The sequence below is a fragment of the Polyergus mexicanus genome, unplaced genomic scaffold (genome assembly GCF_030449975.1).
Source record: "Polyergus mexicanus isolate NDT 795.1 unplaced genomic scaffold, iyPolMexi1.0 SCAF_178, whole genome shotgun sequence".
In the NCBI taxonomy this organism is placed as follows: Eukaryota; Metazoa; Arthropoda; class Insecta; order Hymenoptera; family Formicidae; genus Polyergus; species Polyergus mexicanus.
In genome coordinates this window covers 1-25,714 of record NW_027223498.1, presented here as the reverse complement: position 1 = coordinate 25,714, position 25,714 = coordinate 1, and the positions used below count along the sequence as shown (strand labels likewise).

Below are 25,714 nucleotides of genomic sequence, written 5' to 3'. Positions count from 1 at the left end.
AAGCAGTGGTATCAACGCAGAGTACTTATCCTACGATCAGTACCTTAATTGTCACATTTATCGTCACACTCAAACGTAACATACATACACACATACACACGCATACGCATACAAGATGTCATATTTCCATTCCTTATGACGTCCTACGTTCTAAGATATAAATATTCGATTATAGCACAAATCTATAATTGCGCTATTAAGAATTGCAAAACGGCCGCGTCGATTGAGAAATCGCGATAAATCTTTCGTAGCGTGGACCGAGTGTTCATGTTATCGCAGGATGGCCAATGAAAAATCATAAATAATTTACGCATAGAAGAACGCATACATAAATAAGTTAAACGAGTCTCGTGTGGGATGAGATACGATTCTCTGAAAAGAGAATAATATTTTAATTTATGTACAAGTACATCTTCGTCGCATTAATCGAGATTAATCTTCGCGATCGCGATTTTATACAAATCCTCCTTTTGTACACCTCTCTCGTTTGGTCGTCTCATATATTTTATAAATATCTTTTATTTTTAACTCTCTCAGAGCGGGTGGTATGTGTGTGGAACGTCCAGAGTTCTCTCGTAACAAAATAATTTTTGCAATCCTGTATCGGAGAGTGTGTGTATGTGTATATATGTAAATGTATATGTACTTTCTAAAGAGTAACTACTTTCTCGTAAACACTTCTCCATTTGAGACTAAGGCGGTGTGTATGTCTGTATATCTGTGTGTGTTTAAATGCACGAGTGTACATACATATGCATATATAATCGCGGAGAAAGAAAAAAAGAAGGGAAGTAACAAATTCTCCCAATCGGTAAAGGACCTATCTCGTCTTTGGATTGAAACACGGCGATCTCTACTTTGATAAAAGTACGTTTCCCGTGATATACCTGATGCATAGTTTCTTCTCCGTTTCTCGTCTCTCTCCTCTCTCGCTCCAATTGTAAAGCTCGCACGTTTAGCCGCACCGGATGAGAATTCGTTTAGGCTTCGCACTGGCAGTCGAGTCGAAACATCGATCTCGTCCCGTCCCGTGCAAGATTCGCGCCCCTAACGAGCGGATTGTACTATAATCGTCAATAATAATTGTAGTAACCTTTTCACGTGTTTGACACAACTGTGTTTTCCGGCAACAAGTCTGTCGTCGTCGTCGTAATCGTCGTCGTGATCGCGCCCGCTGTCACCGTCGTCACGTTTACCATCGTGCTCGATTCGCTAATTTGCGCGGTCGAATATTTTTCTACTACATACAATTTCTTCGGTTCCTTTTGCTCCACGGACGAGCTGGACTTCCTCTTGTGTTTCGAGCTCGAAGAGTGGGAATGATGCAACGTCACAAGTGGAAATGACTCGACTCTATCTTTGTCGATGTTACTGCTTCCGGACGATCTCTTCTCCTCGTGTCTGTGACTGCAATGATGGCCGCAATGGCATTTCCTCCTCTTCTCCTGTGATTTCTTTTCGTCATCCTTTGAATTTGAACGTTCAGATTTTTCGGCGATTGAATAATTGTGCGACGACAGCTCGGGAACGCTCGCAGCATCATCAGATGTTTTAGAGTCGGATTTTATCTGGGGACTCCGATGACGTCGATCATGTTTTCGCTCCCGCCTCTCGTGATCTCTCTTCTTCTTATGTCTTCGTTCCCTGTAGTCCTTTTCGTCTCTGCACTTGCACTTTGATTTCGAGTGTGTTTGAGATTCGGACGATTTCAGTGAGTTTTCATCGCTGCTGACATTTCTGCTGTTACTATGTCTATCGTTCTCAGTAGATGGAGACGTAAAGGTCATGATGGAAGGATACGAGGAGATATTAGTTGTCGTCGTCGTCATCGTCGTCGTCGTCGTTGTCTTCGTTAGCATTGTTGAATCTTCGCCGCACGGGTTGTCACTAGCGGTCGGAAAGTCGGTGATTTTCTCATTTTTTGCTCTTTCCTTTGCTTCGTCCTCCGCCATCTCGATCAGCGCCTTAACAGCGTTCTCCGTTGCGCATTCCATCTTTGATGTGAACGCCAACACGGTCTTCATTTCTAATAGATGGCAGTATCTTTCCAGTTTCATGGGATCGTCCTTAAACCACTGTTCGACAATCTCAAAGCTCTCTTTATGAATTTTTTCTAGTACCTCCTTCGATGCTTCCGAAACTTCAGCACGCAGGGATTGGCAAACCTCCTCAACGTCGGTCTTCGATTTGTAAATGGCTATCTCCAGCGCTCTGTCCACTACTTCGGTGGCGTACGTTTTGGCAACGGTCTGCCGCTGTTTTAGTATCTCCTCCTCGAGAACGATTGGACAATCTCCGGTTTCGGAAGTGTCCTCTAACGGAGACAATCCGCTCAGTCGTCTCTTAGCATCCTTCAAGGAAGACGAGCTATCAAATTTCGAAACTGTTCTTGTTTCCGTTACACTAGGAATAGTTTCTTTACTCGATATGCTTTTACTGCTGGATCTCTCATGGTGACTGCAACGATGATCTAGCTTGTGACCGCTGCTGTCGTATTTCTTCTTCTTACAAGAGTGACAATTATCAGAACTGCTGCTGCTGCTGTGCGTGTGATGATTGCTAGATTTGTCACTGCTGCGACGACGATCCTTATGCTTCTTCTCTGATCTCTTCTCATCCCTCTTGTCTTTACTCTGTTTCTGCTCATTGGTTTCGCTCTTGGATGACTTAGTGCTGCTAAATGGATCCGATGATGCATTGTCGTTACCATCTTCCTTATTCTTTTGTTTAAGTGACGAGTGTTTGGAGTGATGTCGACTCTTGCGATGCTTCCCGTGTTGATCGGATTTCTTCAGATTACCCTGATATTCGGCCGCCCTTTCTTTTGCTTTCTCAAGAGGATCGATCGACAATTTTTGCTCCAAACGCTGGCGATTCGTGTTCTCCTTTTGTTCATCGCCTATGCCAACAGCTTCCAAAGGCTTTTTCTCTTTGATACGATGAGCGGACTCGTTTATCGCACGACTGTGCCTAATGTTCGAACTATGCTGCGACTCTGGATAATACTGTTTCAATCTGATGTGCCAAGCAATGCTCGAGACGGCCGAGACTGTTCTGAATTGATGGATAATATTGCGCGGTAGAAAATATATATCATTATCGTAGAGATTTATCTTGGCGTAACGAATACCCTGCCTGCGTAGCTGATTCAGTTTTGCATCCTCTACCCACTGCACGCACTGCGATATCGGCGGCTCGTGTAAGTCTAATTGTAGCTTTTCCACGAGTTCGGTAAAATCACCGGCATAAAAAGCCACGACGTCCTTCGTGATCCTATTGTATCCGGATGCCTGGCCGCCGTGGACGGCTTTCAACACGCCGACCGCCGCCGTGGTCATCCTATCCAATCCATGACCAACGTGGTCGGCGTGTGCTTTCGTACGATCCTCGAACATATACTCCCGTGCCTCGCTCAGTCGCGGAAGATATTGCAGATTTCTTAGTTCGTTGATACCCGTCCTGCGTCGTTTGTATGGACTCTTGTTTATGTCGGCTGTTGGTACCAATTGTTCGCCTGGTCGAATCCATAGAATAGGGCCATCGTTCGATTCTTGTGGTGTATCCATCTTTACAACGGATAAGGGTCCCCAAGGTATCGTCTAGAATACAGATCGTATTAACAAATAGGTAAAATAAATATGTTTGTATTTTATGACTTACCATTTTTAAGAACGGATTCTCTTCCAATTTCCGCAATAAATCTGGAAAATATCCGCCGACTTCTTCGTGAACAGTGCCTACAAGACTTATTTGATGCAACGGTCCATATCTAATGGTACCATTGCTATAAGCTTTACAAACTTGGTCTTTATATTGAGCCATTGTGGTGGTTTCTATATCGCTGTTCCTACCCAATACTCCGTTCTTTACAGTTAATGTGGGATAATTATTCGCCATGTAATCCAAAAGATCAGGTAGGTATGCAGCTGCATTGTGTACTATGCCCATAACATGATAAGCATTACCATTTTCGTCTTCCCCGAAAACCACCTAAAAGAGAAATGTAGAAAGATTTCTCATTATAATCATTCACCGTGACGCAAAATTGTAACAGCTTGCAGCCAAAACTGCAGTCAAGTTCTTTCTTACTTTACTGTAACATTGAATTGCATTTATACCTTGAAGTACTCTTGTGCCAATTCTTCCATTTGTTCGCGCGATAAACTTTCAATTTCGTCTTGATACATATGGACCACCGTCGCACCGCCATTGGGATAAGTTTCAATATGAATAAATTTCTTGTACTTTAGGCCTTCCAGCAATTCACTTTTCACCACAGGATTATTAAGCATCTTATAGTTTTTCGTTTGTAGATTTAACCTCAGGTTCTCATTAGTCGATTTGGAGAAGGAAAGAGGTTTACCGCATAATACATGACGATCCCGTTTGCACTGTACACCAATACTCGCTCTTTTTATCCCTTTGCGTTTTTGACACCGTGAGCAGTGCCGTTTGTCTTCTTTCGAACGTTTCTCCCTCGAGGATGAATAAGTTTTTGAATGTGAACTGGAAGATGAATTAACAGTGGCATTTGTGGACTTGTCTTGAGATGCTGCTGTTGTAGCAGCTACTCTATCTGCCGTTACAGTAATGGAGAAACTATCTTCTAACCATTCAGATTTAACTTTTTCAAGTTCCTGTAACGAATCTGTTGGTTCCTTCTTAATCTCAATAGATTCTACTTTTAATTCTCTATCTGTGATGTATTTTTCATCAGCGGCATCCCGTTGTTTACTCGATTCCGTTTTCATGATATCAACTTGTGAGTCGTCTATTTTTCCCGACGGCGATGAACAAAAAGGATACTCGGTCGTTTCGTCTGTACGCATAGCCACATTATCAGCACTTTCCTCATTATATTTCGCCGTGTCCATAACTGTAGAATTCGCCGACATCATGCTGATAGAGAATGTGTCTGGACTATGAGGATGTGGGCTGACAGAAACTCTTGGAGGATAGTCAGGGCTCCTGGGACTGCTGATTACTTCACCATTGCTTTGCGGACTTTCCCCAAGTTGTGGTGTGTTGTTGGAGAAATTCATGCAGCCTTCTAATTTAACCTTTGTAGATAATGCATGCATGTTTCCGGATAACATCATGTCGTTGTTACATGCAGAATCAGCCTAGATAGAAAATAATATAGATGACATATATTTTATAATAATTTAGAAGATATAGGAACTATTTTATTTATCAGTATGCAGAAAACATATAATATAAAATACAGAACAATACACATTAATTTAATACATGAACATAAAATATATTTGATACAAATTACACAACATATCTACTAGTATCTATTTATCAATACCTACATGTATAATATGTTGAATCGGTTCTCTGGCAGCTTTTAGTACTACATCATTGTTGCAATGATCCTGATTCCCTGCTTCAAATATATATCATTTCATTTAATAAGAATGTACAAGTCAAACTTGTCAACTATACGTTATTTTACATTTATTATGTAAGACATAAAGAGAAAGAGATAGAATTCGCATATATATTTCTAAAAATATCTTTTTTTTTGCTTTTTTATGGAAAAAATTATTTTCTTTTCAGAAATAGGATTCAGTTCTTGTTACTCAATTAGTCGCATAAATTAGCAACACTTTTTCAATTCTATTTTATTTTAAAATAAATGTAAGAAAAAAACAAACGTATAGTATACATTATGATACAAATAGTTAATATTACAAAAGTAGAGCTATAATTAGTTCACTCTTGAAGTAACTCTATTTAGAACAAATGGAATTCACTCTCTTATATATATTAATACTAATACACGCCTATAGATAAAATATTTCATTATTTAGATCTTTTATACATTTAAAATGAATTTAAAATAATAAAGAAAGTGTATATACTGTAAAACAATACATTTTATGAATATACGCATATATACATTATCCAGAGATAATTTTTTAGTAATCGTATATATATTTCCAAATTAAACAAATCTACTTTGATGATTATTCAATCGTTATATCCATAATAGATATATTCTGGATTGAAACGTAAAAGTATGTTGACGTAAACTGTAAGGCCACTCGGTCAAACGCATTCGGATATGTACAAACGACACCACACAGATACTATATTGTCAGTTTAAGAAATAATTTCCAAGAACCTGACGCAGCAACTGACACGAACGACAACAAATGACACGGAGCGCTAATTACCGTCTGTTTCCTCCGGTAGACGAACGCTGCGGTCCAGGTCGGTCCCTGGATGAGACATGCCTCGCCGTTGGCTGGACGTTTCGTTATCGCCCGCTCGCCGTTCACCAACATCACCAGACGAGCTCGCGGGGCCCGAGTCCCTCTGTAACGCGTGCCCTTCCGTGTTCGCGTGAAACGGTGACGCTGCAGGGAAACCCGTGGGCGTCCCGGGCGAATTAGGCGCGGGATCGCTCGCGCGATTGGCCGTTGTCTCGACGACGCTGAGTTGCCACGTCGTTCCGGACGTCGTGCCGTCCGTTGCTTCGCTCCCAACTAAATTCGTCGCTCGATCGCACGTATTATTTACATCGCATCCTGCGTTTGACACGATACCCGCACCGTCCTCAGATGCCATCTTGATTCCGTGAGCGACATCCCGGACGCGACGATACTACGCCGTCGCTGATTGGCTGTCGCGCTTGCCGGCGACGACGCGCGCCGATTGTCATTCGTCCGCGCCGACGTTGCCAAGTGGGGGCCGCGCCAATAGACGCCACGCTTTTATATCTTGTACGCGCGAGACATTTTTATCCGCCGGAAAATCTTCGATCTCCGAAGAACGTACTTTTCGATTCTTACGACGGGCACGATGAAGCTTGCGAATGGGGCGAGAGAAAATATATCGCGAGAAAATCGAACGACAAACCTGTTCGAAATTTTTCTCGTATATATTTGGCAAAATTAATTTGTACAAGTGTATTTTGTAAAATAATGCGGCTTCCGATAACACACACTTTATCAAGAAAAATAAAATACATAAGAAAATATATAACCATTTTCTGTAATTTTTTTATCTTACGTTAAATACAATTCCTTTAAAATTATTTCATCGCGTCATAATTTCAAGAAATTTGTAATTAAAATATAGTAAAAATGAACTATTGCAATATATTTTATCACATGTTGTAGAGCTACGCAATATATTCTCACAATTCGATCCTTAAGGGAGTTCTTCATAGAAACACACTTAAACACAAAATCATACGATTAGATGTCAAATAAAAAAATTTTAGAGTCTTTAAAGATTCTCTATTTAGTAACAAATTGTGTGACGTGTCAATCTGTGTTTTCTTGCTAAAAAGCTCTTTAAAATTCACTGTCAAAATATTAATTATCAGCAGTGAATTTCGGAATACGGCTCCCATATTTATACGGCCCTCGATTTGCGATACAGCCTTTACGCGGCGAGTTCGCCATCTAGATAACGATACGCAATTCGTGACCGTCAGTCACTTGCGCGCCGCGCACTCGGCATCGGTGTGACGAGAGAGCGAACGTATTCGGGAAATAAACAGAGCGCGGCGTGTGTAGTGGTGACAAGAGCGCGCGTCCAACAACCATGTCGTCGCCGAATAAGAAGGCAAAAGAGTTGGAGGATCCCGGCTCGGGCGAGGGAGACGCACGCGATTACGACATCGAGATACAGAAGACCCTCGAGGAGATAGACGGCTGTCAGAATCAAATCGATGGCCTTAACGAGAAGGCCAGCGACGAGATCCTCGAAGTCGAGAAGAAGTATAACAAGCTGCGTAAACCCTACTTCCAGAAGCGTAACGACATCATCAAGAGGATACCCAACTTTTGGGTCACCGCTGTATCCTTTTCGGATGACGTTTCCGTGAATCCGAGAAATCGCTTTGACGTTTCTCTCGGTGATGCCGGCGTCCGCCGGCAACCGCCGCCATCTTGCCTACTTGTATACGTGCGTAAGCGTGTATAACCGTTTGCGATTATGCGTTTTATAATCACATACGCGTATACGTTAATTGTCAGATTAACGTTACCGATATCTCGATAATTACGACAACATCCTTTTTGTCGCGATAACACGCGATGATATATCGCAGTAGAATTTTTCGATATCGTATAAATTAGTAAGGCAATCTGTATATGTATCGTCGATATTTGTAAATTGGATTGAATGGATTAAGTATGTTAAGAATGACATGGCAGCATTTTGTTAATTATTATTATGTATGTTAAATTGATCCAGTAATATATTTTTCCTTATAAGAAATTTAGTTCGTAAATAACAAAGAAATAGCAGAAATATTAGAAGAAGACGAGGAAGATGCGCTAAGATTTCTAAACAAATTAGAAGTCGAAGAATTTGAAGATATCAAATCTGGTTATAGAATTAATTTTTACTTCGATGAGAATCCATATTTTGAAAATAATGTTTTGACGAAGGAATTTCATCTAGGATCTTCCGGTGAGCGCATTTTTTGTCAACTTTCTGCCATTATTAATTTATTGTTGTATAGAAATCATAAGTACGCGGTGACTTGGAAAGAGTATAACTTACAGTTTAATTGAGTATCGTAGTTGCGATGAATCTCCTGCTATTTTGCAGGAGATCCAGCATCTCAAAGTACACCCATTCGTTGGAAAGAAGGTGCGGATTTAACGAAGAGAGCAAAAACCAAAGCACCATTGAAAGGGCGCAAAAGGCCACTCAAACACAGATCATTTTTCGACTGGTTCACGGATCATGGAGATCCAAGTTCAGATGAGATAGCTGAATTAATTAAAGACGACATGTGGCCTAATCCATTACAGGTACAAAATTTTTTTACTTTAGGCATTTATTATTTATGTTTATATTATAAGATACGAGGGATTGTTTCCAATGTGTTATTTATCATGATTTCATGGATTTTAGTATTACTTGGCCCCAGATATAGATGTCGAGAATGGTATCGAAGGAGATGGTGAAGAATGTGAAAGCGAAGAAGAGGAGGAAGAGGAGGATGGCGCGGATGATGGTGATGAGGGAGGAGAAGGAGAGGAAGGAGATGACAGTATAGTAGTAGTCGAAGATGATGTCGATGAGGATGATGATGAAGAGGAGGCTGTGAATGATGAAGACGACGGTGTAAATGAAGAGGATGATTTATTGGTAGATGATGAAGTAGATCGCGAAGGTAAAAAATAGCATATTACTGTGCATAATATAATTAATAAAAATAAATGTGCTATATAGTACATTTAATATTACATAGAAGCCAATTTAATTGTGTTACAGAGGGGGAAGAACCTGAATAGAGTCGAAATCAGATTTCTAACATCATATTTCACAGCGAAAAGAAAAAAAAAATTAATGAAATTGTGTGCACCGTATCAATCGAGAGCAAAGAAAGTCTACTGGACTGAAAATATGCCATATGAATAAATCTCAGGACACATTTCTTTTTTTTATAAATATATATATGAAAATAGAAAGGCAGAGAATATTTAGGGAATCTAGATCCTTTTCAGAAGAGAACCTATGTATAAAAATACAACATTTGTTAAGATATATTGAAAGTGGTTCGAAAGGAAAGGGTCTGGATTAAGTTAGATAGGTTCCACTCTTGCATTAAATCTAATCAGAATGTAACAAATTCTTCCTCAGTTATATTCATATGGCCTAGTCGTCGTTCTCCTATAAAATGTGCGACAGGGAAATATCCGCCTGGTTCTTAATATTGCGGATTTACCGATAAGTTAAGATAAAGTAGAACGAGACACTAGGTGAGGAGTTCCATTTAATTGCTTTCTCGTGAAAATTATTTTTTAGATATGATTTTCTGAGCGAGGTGTCATAAGGTAGAATTTTTGAGAGTGACAACTGTATCTTCTGCACATAAAGTACACAAACCTTTACGCCACTTATCGTCTTATTATTATTTTTAGATAAAACAAATAATGAAATGACAGTTTTATCTTTTGCTATGATCCAATCAACTTATTTTACAAAAAATCATTGTTGCAAATTTATTACTCTAGAAATGGCTGTTACAATATTTTATGAATAATTCACGATTGTTATCAATTTACAATCTATTTATATCGCTCTTACATACTATTATAAGTTTTATCTCATTTTTATTTTATCCAACTTATTTTTATATGATTTTATATTCTAATAATGTGTATAGTAAAATCTGTAGCAGAGAATTTATAAGTTACACATTACAAATTTGTGCTATTAGTATATAATCTTGATATCACAATGTTGTCTCCAATAAACGAGAATGCATAGAACTTGTATATTCATGTGTTACTAAACTTTTATTATTCAGCCTATATGAGACAGAACTATTTTTTTATTTGTCATTTTAATGTTTAAGTCTGAATATGCAACACTTTTACAAACTAATAATCATATTCGTTTTAATAATAAATATCGCTGCATTAAATTTAATGCTTCAAGCATAATTCTTGATAAAAGTTTGAGTACTCTGCGTTGATACCACTGCTTCTACTTATGAATTAATGAGAGAATGTACTTTGCATCAAATCCTATTCTCAGCATGAATTTATTAAATTATATAATTATCTTAAAAATTTTATTTATATGCATGTGAGTGTAATATATATTTATATATTATATATACATCATATAAAAAATGTATGTATTATATATATATATATATATATATATATATATATATATATATATATAATATATAAATATATAATAATAGAAAATATTATTTGTATTTAGCTTTATTAATAGACGACTAAGTTATTAATAAAAATATATATGATAGATACAATGGCGCTGTTTGTCACGCTCAAAAAGATATTTTGATCCTATTTCATCTCGTTCGCGTTCTTCCACACTTCGTATCACGATTTACTCATCGTCACGTAAAATAAGTGTGTATTTCGTGGACATTTCTCACATTTGATATATTATGTACTTCTAATAGTGATTTCACTCTATGAGATTATCGTATGTATAACAGAGATATAAGGTCAAGCGTATAAAGTCGCGGCGATGTTCTTTACATCTTCTATAGTCGACGTTTACAATAGGGAAGAAAGCGTAATCGATGCAAGTTTGTCGGCTATCACACCTATATCAATTAAACTCGCGACTCTCATTCATCACCTTGCATTCTTCGAAATCTAGGGTGAAACAAGTAATTATTACGTCTCGGATAGAAAGCGTTGGTAGTCTCAATTTGATAAGATAAGCTATAATTGTCTAATTTTAGAGCAAAGTACAACAGCGATTATTTTTTAATTAAGAATACGCGTTGTTTCCCATTCTATGAATACGATTCTGTCAGTATTTATTAGATTAATACGTGTTACCCGCTGACACATGTATGAGAAAAAGGAAATATTGTCAAAATTATATAGAAATAATAAGACCAATATAAGATTCGTATTTTACCATTAGATCCTTGTGTGTTTATGTATTATATTTACTGATACCTATTAATATTAATTCGATTGGTTGTGTCTTGTATAAAAAAAAGCTCCTCCTAGAAATCGGCAATTTGTAATACATTTCTTTTTATCGCGTATTTTTTTTTTCACGCGCAGAAACATCCCGGGAACTGTGTCCGAATGTATGTAGACGATTCTTTTGTCTGGTACGAAGGATAAATGTATAAGTGAGGATGAGACGCGAGGGCACGAATGTAAACATCTTTCATGTCAGGCGGACGTGCTAGTGTGTGTTACATAATCGTGCAAACAAATCAACCGAATAAAGTTGACAGTTTGAGATACAAACGAGTTTTAATAATCGTCCATTAATGATATATATGTAAAAGAGTATGCGTGCGAAATAAATTTAACGCTGCGAACGATATTTAATAACATTTTGCGGCAGTATTTAATTATAATTATAGAAAGCTTCGGCAATCTTGGAATCGTATTGTATTTTTTTTTTTTTTCCGGCGATTATAGTATATATCTTAATTTTTTTTTAAAGACCTAAAAGTCTTTCGCTCTGTTTTTTTTTTATACGATATTCTGATAGCGTGGGAGCTACGACCACAAAACTGTCGGCGCTCGGAAACGCGGAACAGGAAGTGGTCGACCAAATAAACTTTGCTCCGAAACCCTTACGAGGCGCGTCAACCATCCGCCCTTTTTTTTTTCCCCCCCTCGTCAATTATCAAATTGTTCGCTTTTTATGTCAACACGCATGATCACACGCCGTTCCCGTTTGCCTGGCATTCTTATTACAAGCAGACCAAGCACATGCTACTCTTCCTCGTCATTACGGCAAAAAAGCGCCACTTCAGGTTCGATGACGCGGCTGTGCGTAATAAGAGACTAACGGCAAACTTGGAGGACGAGGCGTGTGTTTCGATTTTTTTACAATACGCGACGCTGTAAGCCGGGGTGTTACGCGTGTCACGGTCAGCATCAATAACGCTGTCTTGATAGTGATCTTGATGCTCTGTGTCCTGAATAAGGATCTTTAAATGTATAAATTGAGGCGATTACTATAAAACAGTAATTATTGGAGGCTCATAAATCGATACTTTTGTAATAATATTATTAATATTTACGAATAGAGTCCTGATGTGTATCCCACAGTACTTCCTTTCTCTAATAATCCTTCCGCGATATGGTATACATGCTAAAATTTAATAATAAAATTATTCAAAGTTAAGGACGAAAAGTTATACGATTCTTCGGGATTGATAGTTTATAAATGATAATATTACTTACAAGTAACAGTTTATACACGGATTATAAATTTCCCTCTGCAGGCAACGTTCGCCTGATGGATGATTACGAAAATTCGCACAAGGGGGCCACTGTTGAGGAAGCTCTTTAGCAAAAAAAGGTCCTTTGTATCGCGGCCAATGGAGAAGAGCAGAAGAGCTGCGGAAGAAACCACGAGGACGACGATGTTGATCCAGAAAAGGTGGTGGGGCCGACTCGTATTCGCGAGTCTGTTATTATGTGTGGGAAGAATCTGTACGAATATTTAAAATTCTGTACTTATATATTCGATAAATAGAAGAGCGGTGAAAGATCAGAAAAATCATGGTAAAAGTATTTTTAAATACATCGATCGCTACATGTGTATACAGGGTGGTCCTCGTAACGGTCGCCACGATTTTTAAGACACTTACAATGATCTGACATAAAAAAGTTTCAAACAAAAGTTGTGTGGCTTCAAGGGGGCCATAAGATGGTGACAATGATTTGACCTTGGAAAATCATTTGAAGGTCATGTGAAGGTCAACTTTAAAATCTTAAATGGAAACCCCCATTTATTATTTAGTACTCTTGTAGCTGACATCGAGAGCTTTCCAAAACACTATAACAAAGTACTTTTTTATTAAGTACTTTTTGAGTTATTTTATATTTTAATCTGACATATTTTGATATAAAAAATTAAATATCTCGTAAAATATTTAGTTTTTGATAATCTTACCGTAATACTGCTATGTACAGAATAATGAGACAAATCAATTAGTATAAAAAAAAATTGTTTTTAAGAAAATTATTTACAATGTATTTTTTTAAACAATTATTTGTTTTTTTTGGCACTAATTAATTTGTCTTATTATTCTGTACATAGAAGTATTACGGTAAAGTTATCGAAAACTGAATATTTTACGAAATATTTAATTTTTTATATCAAAATATGTCAGATTAAAATATAAAATAACTCAAAAAGTACTTAATAAAAAAATACTTTGTTATAGTGTTTTGGAAAGCTCTCGATGTCAGCTACGAGAATACTAAATAAAAAATGGGAGTTTCCATTTAAAATTTTAAAGTTGACCTTCACATGACCTTCAAATGATTTTCCAAGGTCAAATCATTGTCACCATCTTATGGCCCCCTTGAAGCCACACAATTTTTGTTTGAAACTTTTTTATGTCAGATTATTGTAAGTGCCTTAAAAATCGTGGCGACCGTTACGAGGACCACCCTGTATATATTGTGTGTACTTTCGACAAATTATATTTAAGATATATCTGCTTTTTTTTTAATAAAATTATCAGAGTAATTTCGAGTTCTCTAATCATCTTCATCTAATTAATCGTAGTACAATATGCAAGGATTTTGAAAAGGATCGAGCTTCTGTCTACGTTTCCGTTCGAATCACACGCTATTAATCAATACACATAGAATGTTGTAAATATATCACATACGTGTTTGTATCTATCGAGATAGAGAGGCAGAAAGAAAAAGAGAGAGAGAGAGAGAGAGAGACAGAGAAAGATGAGAATCTCATTTTACTACGCAACGGCGCTGAGACGAAGGAGGGAGGATGAAGACGAAGGGTAGAAAGAGAGGCTCCGACCTGCGAGGGAGATGTACAAAGGTACAGATGACAAAACCAAAGTGCCGGCGAACCAAATGCTTCAATGCAAGCTGAGCGCTTGTCCGAGACGCATCCGAGCGAAATCGACTTTAGTCAAGAGCGATCGCTCACACGTTTTTCTCGAAGAAGCGCTTCAGCGCGAAAGAGAGAAGAGAGGTCCAATCGACGATTTCTTGGTGAAAAAAAAAAAAAAAAATATCAAATCGCGGTGTCCGATCAACGCGAAAAATTCGCGCGTATACAATAATTGTGTGGAAATCAATGAGGGAAGATGGCAGGATATGTCAATCTTGGTGCGTCCTTTATTGTCCTCCTCTTGATGATCCATCTGGAGCAGCTGATCCTGCACAAACGAGGTATCATATTCTTAGTCCAGATAATGATTGATTCGCCTAAGAAATTATTGAAGATTATTAAAAAGAAATTTAATCGATTTTCGCAGAGATATTCGTGAATTATAAAAAAAAAAAAAAAATACAATTCCTTTTTATTCAAGTTAATATTTTGGCTTTTCTAATGTTTCTCGCACATATTTTTTGACATAAAGATTGATTATTTCTTTACATATAGATAGCGTGTAATCTTGAAAAACATCAAACGAAATTAAGAATTAAATAAAATTAAAACAAAATTAAAATTAATTAAAATTAATTTCAATTTTTCAAATAAAATATTCCATTAAAGCATAAATTAAAATATTCAGTACATTTTTAAAAGCAAATCATTTAAAAAAATTATCGAATTCAATTTTGTACCGTTGTTTTCTGTTTAAAGAATCACCGAATTATTGTTGCTGACATTTGCGATCAACTAAATTTCATTGCGTCGCGATGGTACTCAATGTATATACAGGCGTTAAGCGAATCATCCTATTAGTTACTTCTCCATTGATCTAGGCTCATTTGTGTACGCAGAATGCTACATGAATCGCGTTCGATATTTCAAAACTACAAGCCATCTTCAAAGTGAGAAGTTTAATCGCGGATATTATTCTATTAAAAAGATATCAATAATATATATACATACATATATATAATATATATTATTGATATCTTAATATTATATTACTGATATCTTAATATTGTATTGTATATATATATATAATATTAAAGAGAGATTACATAGGCACACACACACATATACATAAATATAATTGTTCTTAAAAGAGTATTACTTTTGGCGATTTTATATATAATTTCAATTTTTTTGTTACAAAAAAAAAAGTTTGATTAAATTCAATGTTATAAATCATCATAAAATTTAATTTAAACTTGTAGTAGTAGCTTTATATAATATGAAAAAGAATACGCGCGATGCCCATGGTGATATACGTAAGTTTCGTCGATTGATATAAATTAATTTTCACATTATATGATAGATCAGACAGATTGAAGGACAATTGAAAGCGCTATATTGGAGGAGCTCTCTAAGTTCTTCGTAGAAATGATTTACGTATTAGATTGATATATTTTGCAAGATAAATTATACGACTCACATCTATCAGCGAGAAAATGTTGCACGCCGTCTCTCCGAGAATCGAGATTTCGTCGCTGTTATCAGTGTGCAAAGCATATTTTTTCCACGCTAGCTTTCTCAGATAGATATCGATAGATTCATAATTTTCCTCGTACAATTCCCGATAGAATTATCGTATAAAAGAGCATTATATTGTATATTTATATTTATGAGAAAATATCAGGTTCTTTCATATTTGAATTATTGTATGGAAATAACATATAAATAAAAAATGAAATTTTTTACAAAGATGACAAAAGGATCAAGAGAATGATAAGCTTTTAACGAAAGCTAAATAGATGATTTGACCTAGTTTGCCACTGTTCTAGAATCAAAGATAAGGCACTCGTTGTTTGAAAAAGAGAACATGCAGTCGCGCGTCTCTTTTTTATCAATTTATAATTTAATATTAATATGAAAGATCCGATAAAATAATCGATAAATTTTAATTTAATTAATTCCTATAAATGTAAAATATACTAAAATTAAAATTAAATTCCCTCAATGGCATACTATTCTTGTCCTCCGCGTGCAAATTTACATACGTCTCGCTTATTCTTTATCGCTCGAAATAGCGGCGGTTGTCGAGGGAAGAATGGAAGCTCAGTTCAAGAAATGCTGCGATCTGGGCACTTCTTGGGCCCAGGAGGGCCTTAGGTGCGAAAAGTTTACCGGGCCGGTGGCCGGGGTGCCGAGAGTGGAGCAAGGTCTTTGCCTGGAAGCCGTAGACATCTGTTGCATTCGAGCCTACCATGAGCTGGAATGCGAGAGGGGAAAAGCCGACGCGCGTCAAGGTCTCGCGTGCGTAACAAGCACGAAAGCCAAGTCGAGGACGTCCGGCCGCGGCGATCATCATCGCGACTGTTGCGAGGGCTGCAAGTTAGGTGATCCTTTTTTTTTTTTTTTTTTTTTTTTTTTACTAAATCTCTATAATTTATCTTGTATACGTATATCCTGTAAACGTCGAAAAACTCGACGAACTCTTATTCTCGACGGATAAGTCGCTCGCATGGATTATTTTTGACGAGTATCCTCCTATCGTCAGGTATCCTCACGGGATCTATGGGTCAAGGATGCTCCTTTAAGAGTTTCTCGTTCGGTATACCATGGGATCCCGCGTTCCTGGAGTGCTGTCGTGAAGCATCGCCAAGCTCGACGACGGATCTTACGAGCGAATCATCGAGCGGAAGCACCGAAACTGATCTGGATTTCTCGTCGTCCTCGTCATCGCCATCATCATCATTATCGCCATCGTCGCCATATTCGACGTCGCCATCATCATCGTCGTCTTCATCTTCTTCGCCAACATCGCCTTCATTCTCACTGTCGGATGATGCATCCGTTACGGGGTCGGAAACCACATTCTCGATACCAACTCCGGGTATAATATGTAACTTATACAAAAGATACTCATCTCTTACAATTCGTCTGTAGGATATCTCCTTAATTTAAAATAGTAAAATAAAAATTGCGAAAAAAATTTTATTACTCACAATATTACTTGAAATATTTGTTTTGTCGATAAATGTCAAATCGCACCTACTCTGCGCAGCGCGTGAAAAGGGACATTGTTCGTAACTTTTTTTCTCGCAAGCGCAACTTTAAATCGTGCGTTCCGATTTTCACAGAGTTGGATGATATCTGTCGTCTCATGAAAGGCATGCTCTGCTCTGACATTTGCGTACCGACACCGGGCTCGTATTATTGCAAATGCCGTAACGGCTTCACTTTGTTGGAGGACGGGAAGACTTGCAGGCAAGACCTGCCGATTGACAGGTATGCGAAAATAATGTAGACCTTTTTTATTATAAAGGAAAGTGATAATATAAAATACGCTATCGATCAGATAACATTAAGAACATAAAGAATTGTTATTATACAGTTAATTATTACAATATTACAATATACAATAATATATCGTGGCTTTTACAAATTATTGAAAATTAATTTGATTACCTTAGTCTCTATTATCAATAATAAAAATATTAATGATGAAATTTTTGCTTTAAGATGCAAATCGACTCATCCCTGCGAACAACAATGCACCGACAATGGGGTGGCTGTTATATGCAGCTGTACTCCAGGATACGATTTGGCTAATGACGGACGTTCGTGTATTCCAAAGTCGCCCAAGGATAAGAAGAAACCAGACGCAGACGAGGATAACGAATTGTCGCCGTTATGTCCATCGGGTTATCGTTATAATGCCACTAATCAGGTGTGCGACGGTACGTACATACAATTTAGGAAAGTATGATCTCTCAAATGCAGGTAAGAGCAAGTGATGTATAAAATTCAAAATTCATTATTTTATAACGTGAGTAATATAATAAGTTATAAAAACGCGTCCCCTTGCCTAATGTCAATGCAATGCTGGTGTCAGACTCGTCAATGTTTTATATTTCACTCGCGTCACGATACTGTGTTGATCCTGTCTCGCTATATGTTTTGCTGATGCGCCGTTATCTCTGTCTTGTACCTCGCTTGTGCGAATTGTGATCGAGAGAATCTCTATATCTCTCTCGAATTTTTTTATTTCGACGAGATTAATTGTCCTACCTCAATCGCGCTGCGCTATACTTGTTTCCGCGATCATGCGTTCGCATGTGATCTTAACTTTCCGTCGACACCGATCCATCCACTAGACATGGACGAGTGTCTGGAGCGCGACGTGTGTCTCGGCGGTAGATGCCAAAACACTATAGGATCGTACGTCTGCATCTCGACGAGATCAGCCAAAAATGCACCCTACGAATCTTGTCCTCCGGGCTACCAATGGGAGCTACGTACAGGTGTATGCGTAGGTAGATATAATTAAAAATGCGTCTCTTATTTCGATAGATCTATCGTGCAAAATGAACAAATTAAAAATCGATATTATATTACGTTTTTTTTGGTCAGATATCGACGAGTGCACCGTCTTATCCGACGCTTGTGCCACCGATAAGCCGTTTTGCGTCAACACGCAGGGTAGTTACACATGTCTGGAGATGACCGGGGTGAAATCTTGCCCCGCGGGATTCAAGTTTGACAGATCGTTGCAGCAATGCGGAGGTAATATTGCATACATTGTCATCAGATAGTAAATTTTAATCGGCAAAGTAATATTAATAATTTTCTACGGAATTTTCTCTCCTTATATCACTTCTCACTTATCTTGTTAATCAGATGTGGATGAGTGCGTGGAGGCTATTCACAGCTGTCTGGCAGATGTCGAGCAATGTCGAAACACCGAGGGCGCTTACGAGTGTGATATAAAGTGCGAGGAGGGATTCACGTATAGTATCGGGTTGGGTGTTTGCATCGGTAAGCGTTTATTCTTTATCGATGATATTCATTGTGAATTCCCTTTGCATGTATGTATGTACTCGATCGTCGTTTCTTGACAAAGTGAACTTTTGAATTTAACTCTCGATCCCCTCCTACTAGACAGGCATGTAAGAGCATCTCTGACCTGCATTTTTCTTCACCATAAAAGATTGATCGAATACTTGTGAACAGTATCGTTCGATTAACTTGAAAGTGAGTCTGATTGAATTTGATTCGCATCCACGGTGATCTCATTCCGCATGCAACTCCGCCTCATCCTCGTATCTCCTTTACGCATGTGAGTAATGAATTAATTTTTGTGCTTCTGATGATTAATATGGGATTAATTAATGTACGATAAAAATTATACAATTGTATATATAATTGTTAAATTAATTTCATTTAAAAAATCTAAACTAACAGTTACGATAACGCAAGATCTTTTTGTTTTACACATTCCCGGGTTCTCTTTTTAAAAATAAAGCGAATTTTTTTAAAAATAAATATTACAACCTGCGTTTACGTATCTCTTGATTTTCTTTTAGACATAGACGAGTGCATCGAGTTGAACAATCCTTGTCCTGATCCCAACACGATATGCGTTAATACAGAGGGTGCATACAAATGTATGAAATCTCTCTCTTTGGCAAATTTACTTCCGCTTCCGCCAATCGAGAAAAATCCCACAAAGGATCTTGCCACTCGCCAAAAGGGCACGCGACGGACTTGTTCCGCAGGATATAAACCAGCAAACGATTCCGGAATGACGTGCGTCGATGTCGACGAGTGCAACGAACAATTGCACTCTTGCGGGCACGACGAGCGTTGCGTTAACGAGCTCGGTAGTTACAGGTATGAAAATATCGCGATATTTGCTAGAAAAATAAAAACAAAGAATCTTATCAGTTTATACCAATTTAAAAAAATAGATGCGTACCAGTTGAAAATAGCAAGAATACATCCACCATGGAGAACGACAATCAACGCGATGATCGACGTAGCCAGGGATACAAGTCGGAAGGAACGAGCGTTGTATCGCCGGTCGTGAACGAGATTGAAAACTGTAACAGCGGCTACTTTTTTGATGGAAAGTCTCGCCGCTGCATCGGTGATTATTTTTTATTTCGAGTAATATTTTTGGATTTTGCCTTGTAATATCTTTCAATTTCGTGTTGAAAGTCATAGATTTATCATAGTAAAAGAAGATAAGACGGTAATTTATCGTAGACGTCGACGAATGCGTCAACGGGATAGTGGCATGTGAGATAGGCGAGCGTTGCATCAACACTCAGGGCGGTTACCGGTGTTCTCCGGCTTGTCCATCCGGTTTCCGGGCGCTCAATGATTCCCGATTCTCCATCGATGAGGTCGAAAAATCTTGCGAGGACGTGGACGAATGCACACTCGGCCTGCACACCTGCAACACGTTGACTCATTATTGCCTTAATACGAACGGCTCCTACGTTTGCGAAGCATTCACCACTACTACCACCACCAGCACTACCACTACTATCAAGCCTATCATGACCAGTAGCACAATAACAAGGAGACCGTACATCGGTTTACGCAACAAAAAAATACATGTGTCCAGAAGTAGTCCCGTGAGCAACATATTTGTTCATCTGACGAACGTAAATTTCTTAAAATTGTCAATTTAATTAATATAACTCGTATTTATATTTCAGAGCAAAGATCGTTATTGGTCCACGGAACCGTGTAGACTGGGGTATAAAAGAGACGCCAACACGGGCTATTGCGTGGACATAGACGAATGCGTGGCTGGTCCAGGATGTCGTGATCACGAGAGATGCACGAATACACCAGGGGGCTACGATTGCTCGCCCCTTTGCAGCGCCGGCTGGTATTTTAGCACGACGACGAGGGGCTGTCAGGACGTGGACGAGTGTCTGTTAGGTCGGCACGATTGTCCTCAGAGTACGCACAGGTGTGCAGCCTTTAATTATACAGAATGTATTTCGCAGAGACTGCTACTGTTTCTACGATAATTAATTTTTTTTTCTCGTTTACAATAACTTTTCAAATATTCCTCTTTGTAATAATTAATATCAGGATTTACAAATACCTGTCTTTGCAATTTTCGACACGCAGATGTGTCAACACCAACGGATCCTTCGTCTGTGAATTGATACCGCCCTGCAGTCGCGGCTTCAGACGAGCCTTCAATGGCACCTGTTTGGACGTCGACGAGTGCTCCGAGAATTTGCACAACTGTCGGCTTGATCTGCATCAGTATTGCGTTAACAAAGAAGGCGGCTTCGAGTGTTTAACCAGGCTGCCCTCCTGCCCGTCCGGATACCAATATTCTTTGGGCACTCGACAATGCGAGGACATCGACGAATGCTTGACCGGGCAGTACAATTGTGATGCAAAGTTCTCCGAGAGATGTGTCAATCTGCCGGGCTCATACAGGTGCGTGAAATCTCGACTAGTTGACTGAAAATGTGGGCATTTTATCGACACAAGTAAAATCATTTTAAAAATATAAAAATATATATAAGCTATTAACTTTTTTTTTTAAATATATAATATCGTTTTGCAGATGCGAAAGATCTCCTCCTCCTCGTCAACGTCAACGACCTGCTTGTCCTTCCGGCTATCGATATCACACTCGCTTTCGCATGTGCACAGGTACACATCTAAGTTTTTCAGAAAATTATTTATATAATTTATAAATATCGTGTTTATAAATAGTAAAAGTAAAAATTTCTGTCTTTTTGATTGTTATACATATTTTGAACAATTATTTTTCTAATATATATTTTTTTCAATTATAACATAATATTATATAAAATTTGTAGAGTTCCCATATTAACAACAACTTCAGATATTTCTTATATTTTCAGAACTTGCCAAAACAATATCAAACCTTCTCAGGTTGCACTGCAACATGTTCAAAAAAAAATTTCTCTAGGAAGTGCATGGGTGAATTATGTTGTTGTCAATTTTTGAATATATGTATGATTATAATATGTATTGATTTATAATTAACAATTGTCTGTGCATAAATACTGTATGACTAACAGAATTGTTTTATGTTTTGCCTTGTTTTACGCTATTCCTATTATTTTCAACTATGCTTCTTATCAAAGCTGTATAACTTGAAAACATAATAATATTGATTTTGCGAACAAATATATAATGCTTTATTATTTAATTTTATTTTTAAAAGAATCTGTCTTGATAATATTTTAGTTAAAATAGCCCGTTGTAACGAAGCAAAAAGTATTTTCAATCTTTGGACATCTAATAAGTATTTTGTTTGATATCGTAGACGTGGATGAGTGCGCAGAGGGTCTGGATTCATGTGGCGACGAAATCTGCTACAACCAACCGGGTGGTTACAGCTGCGCGAAGCCGCCTGTCCCTATCACCAGGAAACCGACCACGACTGCGATGCCGGCGTCGGCGAACCAAAAATGTATGGACGGCACCAAATTCGTGAGAAACCGCGGATGCGTCGACATCAACGAGTGTAGGGAACTCGAGAATGCTTGTAGTAGCAACGAAGAATGCGTCAACACTATGGGAAGCTACATATGCACCTGCAAGACCGGTTTCAGGCGTGATAATCTCACGCAGGCTTGTGTCGATATTAACGAGTGTCAGTTGCAGGTAACGACGATTTTAATCGTAAAACGATTTTAAATGCAAACATAATAATGTCTTTTTTATCTGGAAGAAGATAAATTAGAGAATCGTCGGGTTATATCTCTTTCATCGATTCTAACATTTTTTTATCTTGAAGGAAAACGACTGTCTGCCGACGCAGCGATGCGACAACACGATCGGCAGCTACACGTGCACACGTTTCCTACCGTGTGGCACCGGCTATACCTTGAACGCCGCGACCGAGATCTGCGAAGATGACGACGAATGCGTTCTTGGTACCCACGATTGCGGACCTGGTTACCAATGCAGAAACACCCTGGGCTCGTATCGCTGCGATCGTATTTCGCGCATATCGACTCCGCAGGCACGCATATCGACTCCGCAGGCACGCACATCGCCGATGACGACGGCGCGGATCACTTCGACGACGACGCCAAACACGACTGGTCCTTGGACAAATTGCCCGCGCGGCTTCGAGTCCGGCTCAGGTGGCAAGTGTATGGACATAGATGAGTGCCAAATAACGCCGAATCCTTGCGGCAGATCTATGCAAATGTGCATCAACACTCTGGGATCCTATAGGTATGCAGCGATCGAAAATTATATTAGTAATTAGAGTAAGTGGTTTAAAAACGCGAGAGGAAATCTTACAGATGCGCGTCCAGAGTAATTTGCGGACCCGGCTATACCCTGGACCACGTATCTGGACAATATTGTGTCGATGTGGACGAATGTCGAGAGGGAACGCACGAGTGCGGCAAAGGACAAACCTGCGAAAACAGACAGGGCGGATATCACTGCATCTGTCCGTCCGGTCACGCGTCCGGTCCCAACAACGACTGCGTCGACATCGATGAGTGTAGCATTTACGGTAGCGGAATTTGCGGATCAAACAGTCGCTGTGAGAATACCGTTGGCTCTTACAAGTGTTTATGCGACGAGGGCTTTGAGAATGTCGGGGGTGCCGCTGGTGCTTGCCAAGTGAGTTTATTATTGATATAATATAATCATAATCCTCTCGTCGTTGTTATCAGATTTTAGATATTGGCTGAAGCAGAAAGATGAAACATGAAATCTTGCGAGAGAACACAATTTGATCATCTCCAGGATACTCACGAATGCAAGCTTTTTCAATCATGTTTTGCGAGAAAGATTTCTTTTTTATACCTGTCGCAATTATAAATCACATGTTTTAAGAAAAAATTTATACGACATATACATATGTTATAATATAAAAATTACTTACACAACATTTTTTAAATTACGGATAATATTTATAGGATATCGATGAGTGTCAACAAACAGCAGGACTCTGTCAGCACGTGTGCATGAACCTTTGGGGCAGCTATAGATGCGGATGCGAAGCCGGATTCAGATTAAATGCCGACAATCGAACTTGCAACGACATTGACGAGTGCACGGAATTCAAGGACAACAATCTCTGCATCGGTATCTGCGAAAACACGCCGGGTAGTTACGCGTGCAAGTGCCCCGATGGATATAGACTTGACATTGACGGTCGAGCTTGTCAAGGTAACAATTCTTTTCCTCTTCATGTACTTTATAAAAATACAGTAGAAAAAAATGTAATTAATTATAAAGATACTGACGATGAAAATTTGAGAAGAAGAAAGAGAAGATACAATATATATAGCAATTATGTGGTAATTGGGGGATGGAAAGTGAGAGTCTCCGCTTACACGTGAGTCACGGTGTTGTAGCTACGCGAGCACGCGTTCCACCTACACACTTATCCCGTAGTTAAGCAGAGCGGTGCAATTGTGTACTTGACCCGATTTGCGAGGCGAACTGGGGCATCGCTTAGGGTCACCGGCGAGCACGAACGCGCGCTCCTCGCAATCTCCTCAATCTCGCGTAATCACGACATTCACGTCGGTGCGGTCACGATTTCGCCACGTAATTCGACGTAAATCTAATTGTCTTTCAACATTGTGTGTGTTTGCAGATATCGACGAGTGTGCAACCGGTCAGATCTGTAAGGGACCCGATGAGATGTGCCAGAATACGCGCGGTAGCTACCGTTGCAATCGAATAAACTGTCCCTCGGGATATCAACGGGACACCACGAGGAAAAAGTATGATAATAATTTTTATATTGGAAATAATAAAATTCGGTATCTTTCGATATCGCGATTATTTGCTCTCCAATATGATGCAGATAATCGATAAATGATTTCGCCAATTATTTAAGAATAATAAAATCAAGTACCAACCAATTTCAGCCGCTGCGTGCGCTCCTCAAGATATTGCCGTGTAAACGATCTGGCTTGCCTTCGGTCACCCTCGCATTATTCCTACAACTTCATCACCTTCGTGAGCATGCTGCCCCTTCCGCCGACCGGTCGACTGGAGCTATTCACCATGAGAGGAAGCTATCAGCCCGATTCGACGGTACAATTCACCATGGCGTTGGTGGACGTGCGCGCACCGTCAGGTATCACGCGCGCCACAGAGTCCTGTTTCTCCTTGAAGAGACCGGCGCCGTCTCAGGCGGTCCTGGTGCTGACGCGCAGCATCCCGGGACCACAGGAGATCGAGCTGGATCTTAGTATGGAGATCTATCACAATGCCGTGTTCATGGGCAGCGCCGTTGCCAAGATCTTCATCTTAGTCTCGCAATACGAATTCTGAGGAAGGATTCTTTCAGAAATAAAGGTAAGATTAGTGGAAAGAGTATAGATTAGCAGAGAGATGGAAGATGATTGTAGAATAAAATGATGTAATTCAATAGTACAATAATTGATTTTTTTATTACTTCTTCTATTATACTTGAGGGAGAAATTAAAAGGAACGAAAATGTTATTTTATCAGATTATATCATCTTATTCTACACGACAATTTCTTGGAAGATACGGAATCTCTCCTTTCTGATTTTAAAGATTGTGAAGATCAAACAAGCACAGGTTTTATCTAGTACTCTGCGTTGATACCACTGCTT

At 38.7% G+C, this 25,714-nt stretch overlaps 3 protein-coding genes and 1 long non-coding RNA gene across 6 annotated transcripts; 2 read left to right on the top strand and 2 right to left on the bottom strand.

Annotated features, from left to right (window-relative positions):
* Positions 1–30: 30 nt before the first annotated feature.
* Positions 31–6,591, bottom strand: LOC138944377 (uncharacterized). Of its 2 annotated transcripts, none has more exons than XM_070315272.1 (5): positions 6,186–6,591; positions 5,319–5,392; positions 4,119–5,123; positions 3,661–3,990; positions 31–3,599 (listed from the first exon to the last, which is right to left on the bottom strand). In XM_070315272.1, exons 1-5 carry the CDS (start codon positions 6,577–6,579, stop codon positions 1,098–1,100), a joined length of 4,305 nt encoding a protein of 1,434 aa, XP_070171373.1. In that variant the 5' UTR covers positions 6,580–6,591; the 3' UTR covers positions 31–1,097. The 2 variants fall into 2 exon arrangements, with proteins under 2 accessions (XP_070171373.1, XP_070171374.1); XM_070315273.1 differs by having other exon boundaries at positions 5,319–5,389.
* Positions 6,592–7,447: 856 nt separating this feature from the next.
* On the top strand, positions 7,448–10,229 carry Set (NAP domain-containing protein SET). 2 transcript variants are annotated; one of them, XM_070315275.1, is made up of 5 exons: positions 7,448–7,818; positions 8,247–8,436; positions 8,578–8,783; positions 8,887–9,148; positions 9,250–10,229. In XM_070315275.1, the coding sequence occupies exons 1-5, from the start codon at positions 7,564–7,566 to the stop codon at positions 9,267–9,269; spliced, it is 933 nt and encodes a 310-aa protein (XP_070171376.1). In that variant the 5' UTR covers positions 7,448–7,563; the 3' UTR covers positions 9,270–10,229. The 2 variants fall into 2 exon arrangements, with proteins under 2 accessions (XP_070171376.1, XP_070171377.1); XM_070315276.1 differs by having other exon boundaries at positions 8,587–8,783; positions 9,250–10,227.
* Positions 10,230–11,388: 1,159 nt separating this feature from the next.
* On the bottom strand, positions 11,389–12,993 carry LOC138944376 (uncharacterized). Its single transcript, XR_011448738.1, has 3 exons — positions 12,687–12,993; positions 12,524–12,594; positions 11,389–12,430 (listed from the first exon to the last, which is right to left on the bottom strand). It is a non-coding gene; the product is annotated as an uncharacterized lncRNA (long non-coding RNA).
* Positions 12,994–14,326: 1,333 nt separating this feature from the next.
* Positions 14,327–25,682, top strand: LOC138944375 (fibrillin-1). The gene is made up of 20 exons (XM_070315271.1): positions 14,327–14,657; positions 16,392–16,700; positions 16,862–17,197; positions 17,445–17,592; positions 17,827–18,044; positions 18,462–18,620; positions 18,718–18,870; positions 18,985–19,122; positions 19,671–19,977; positions 20,055–20,233; positions 20,353–20,726; positions 20,811–21,070; positions 21,235–21,555; positions 21,686–21,774; positions 22,418–22,758; positions 22,892–23,337; positions 23,409–23,736; positions 24,036–24,288; positions 24,722–24,851; positions 24,999–25,682. The coding sequence occupies exons 1-20, from the start codon at positions 14,573–14,575 to the stop codon at positions 25,405–25,407; spliced, it is 4,983 nt and encodes a 1,660-aa protein (XP_070171372.1). The 5' UTR covers positions 14,327–14,572; the 3' UTR covers positions 25,408–25,682.
* The last annotated feature ends 32 nt before the right edge of the window (positions 25,683–25,714 follow it).

Excerpts from the sequence above, each read along its gene's own strand:
- LOC138944377 (XM_070315272.1), bottom strand. The coding sequence starts at position 6,579 with ATGGCATCTGAGGACGGTGCGGGTATCGTGTCAAACGCAGGATGCGAT. Across the intron at positions 5,393-6,185 it reads TCTACCGGAGGAAACAGACG|CAGGGAATCAGGATCATTGC; the intron begins GTAATTAGCGCT and ends ATATATTTGAAG. Across the intron at positions 3,600-3,660 it reads AGAATCCGTTCTTAAAAATG|ACGATACCTTGGGGACCCTT; the intron begins GTAAGTCATAAA and ends TCTGTATTCTAG.
- Set (XM_070315275.1), top strand. The coding sequence starts at position 7,564 with ATGTCGTCGCCGAATAAGAAGGCAAAAGAGTTGGAGGATCCCGGCTCG. Across the intron at positions 7,819-8,246 it reads CCAACTTTTGGGTCACCGCT|TTCGTAAATAACAAAGAAAT; the intron begins GTATCCTTTTCG and ends TAAGAAATTTAG. Across the intron at positions 9,149-9,249 it reads TGATGAAGTAGATCGCGAAG|AGGGGGAAGAACCTGAATAG; the intron begins GTAAAAAATAGC and ends ATTGTGTTACAG.
- LOC138944375 (XM_070315271.1), top strand. The coding sequence starts at position 14,573 with ATGGCAGGATATGTCAATCTTGGTGCGTCCTTTATTGTCCTCCTCTTG. Across the intron at positions 20,234-20,352 it reads AAAGTCTCGCCGCTGCATCG|ACGTCGACGAATGCGTCAAC; the intron begins GTGATTATTTTT and ends AATTTATCGTAG. Across the intron at positions 24,289-24,721 it reads TGACGGTCGAGCTTGTCAAG|ATATCGACGAGTGTGCAACC; the intron begins GTAACAATTCTT and ends GTGTGTTTGCAG.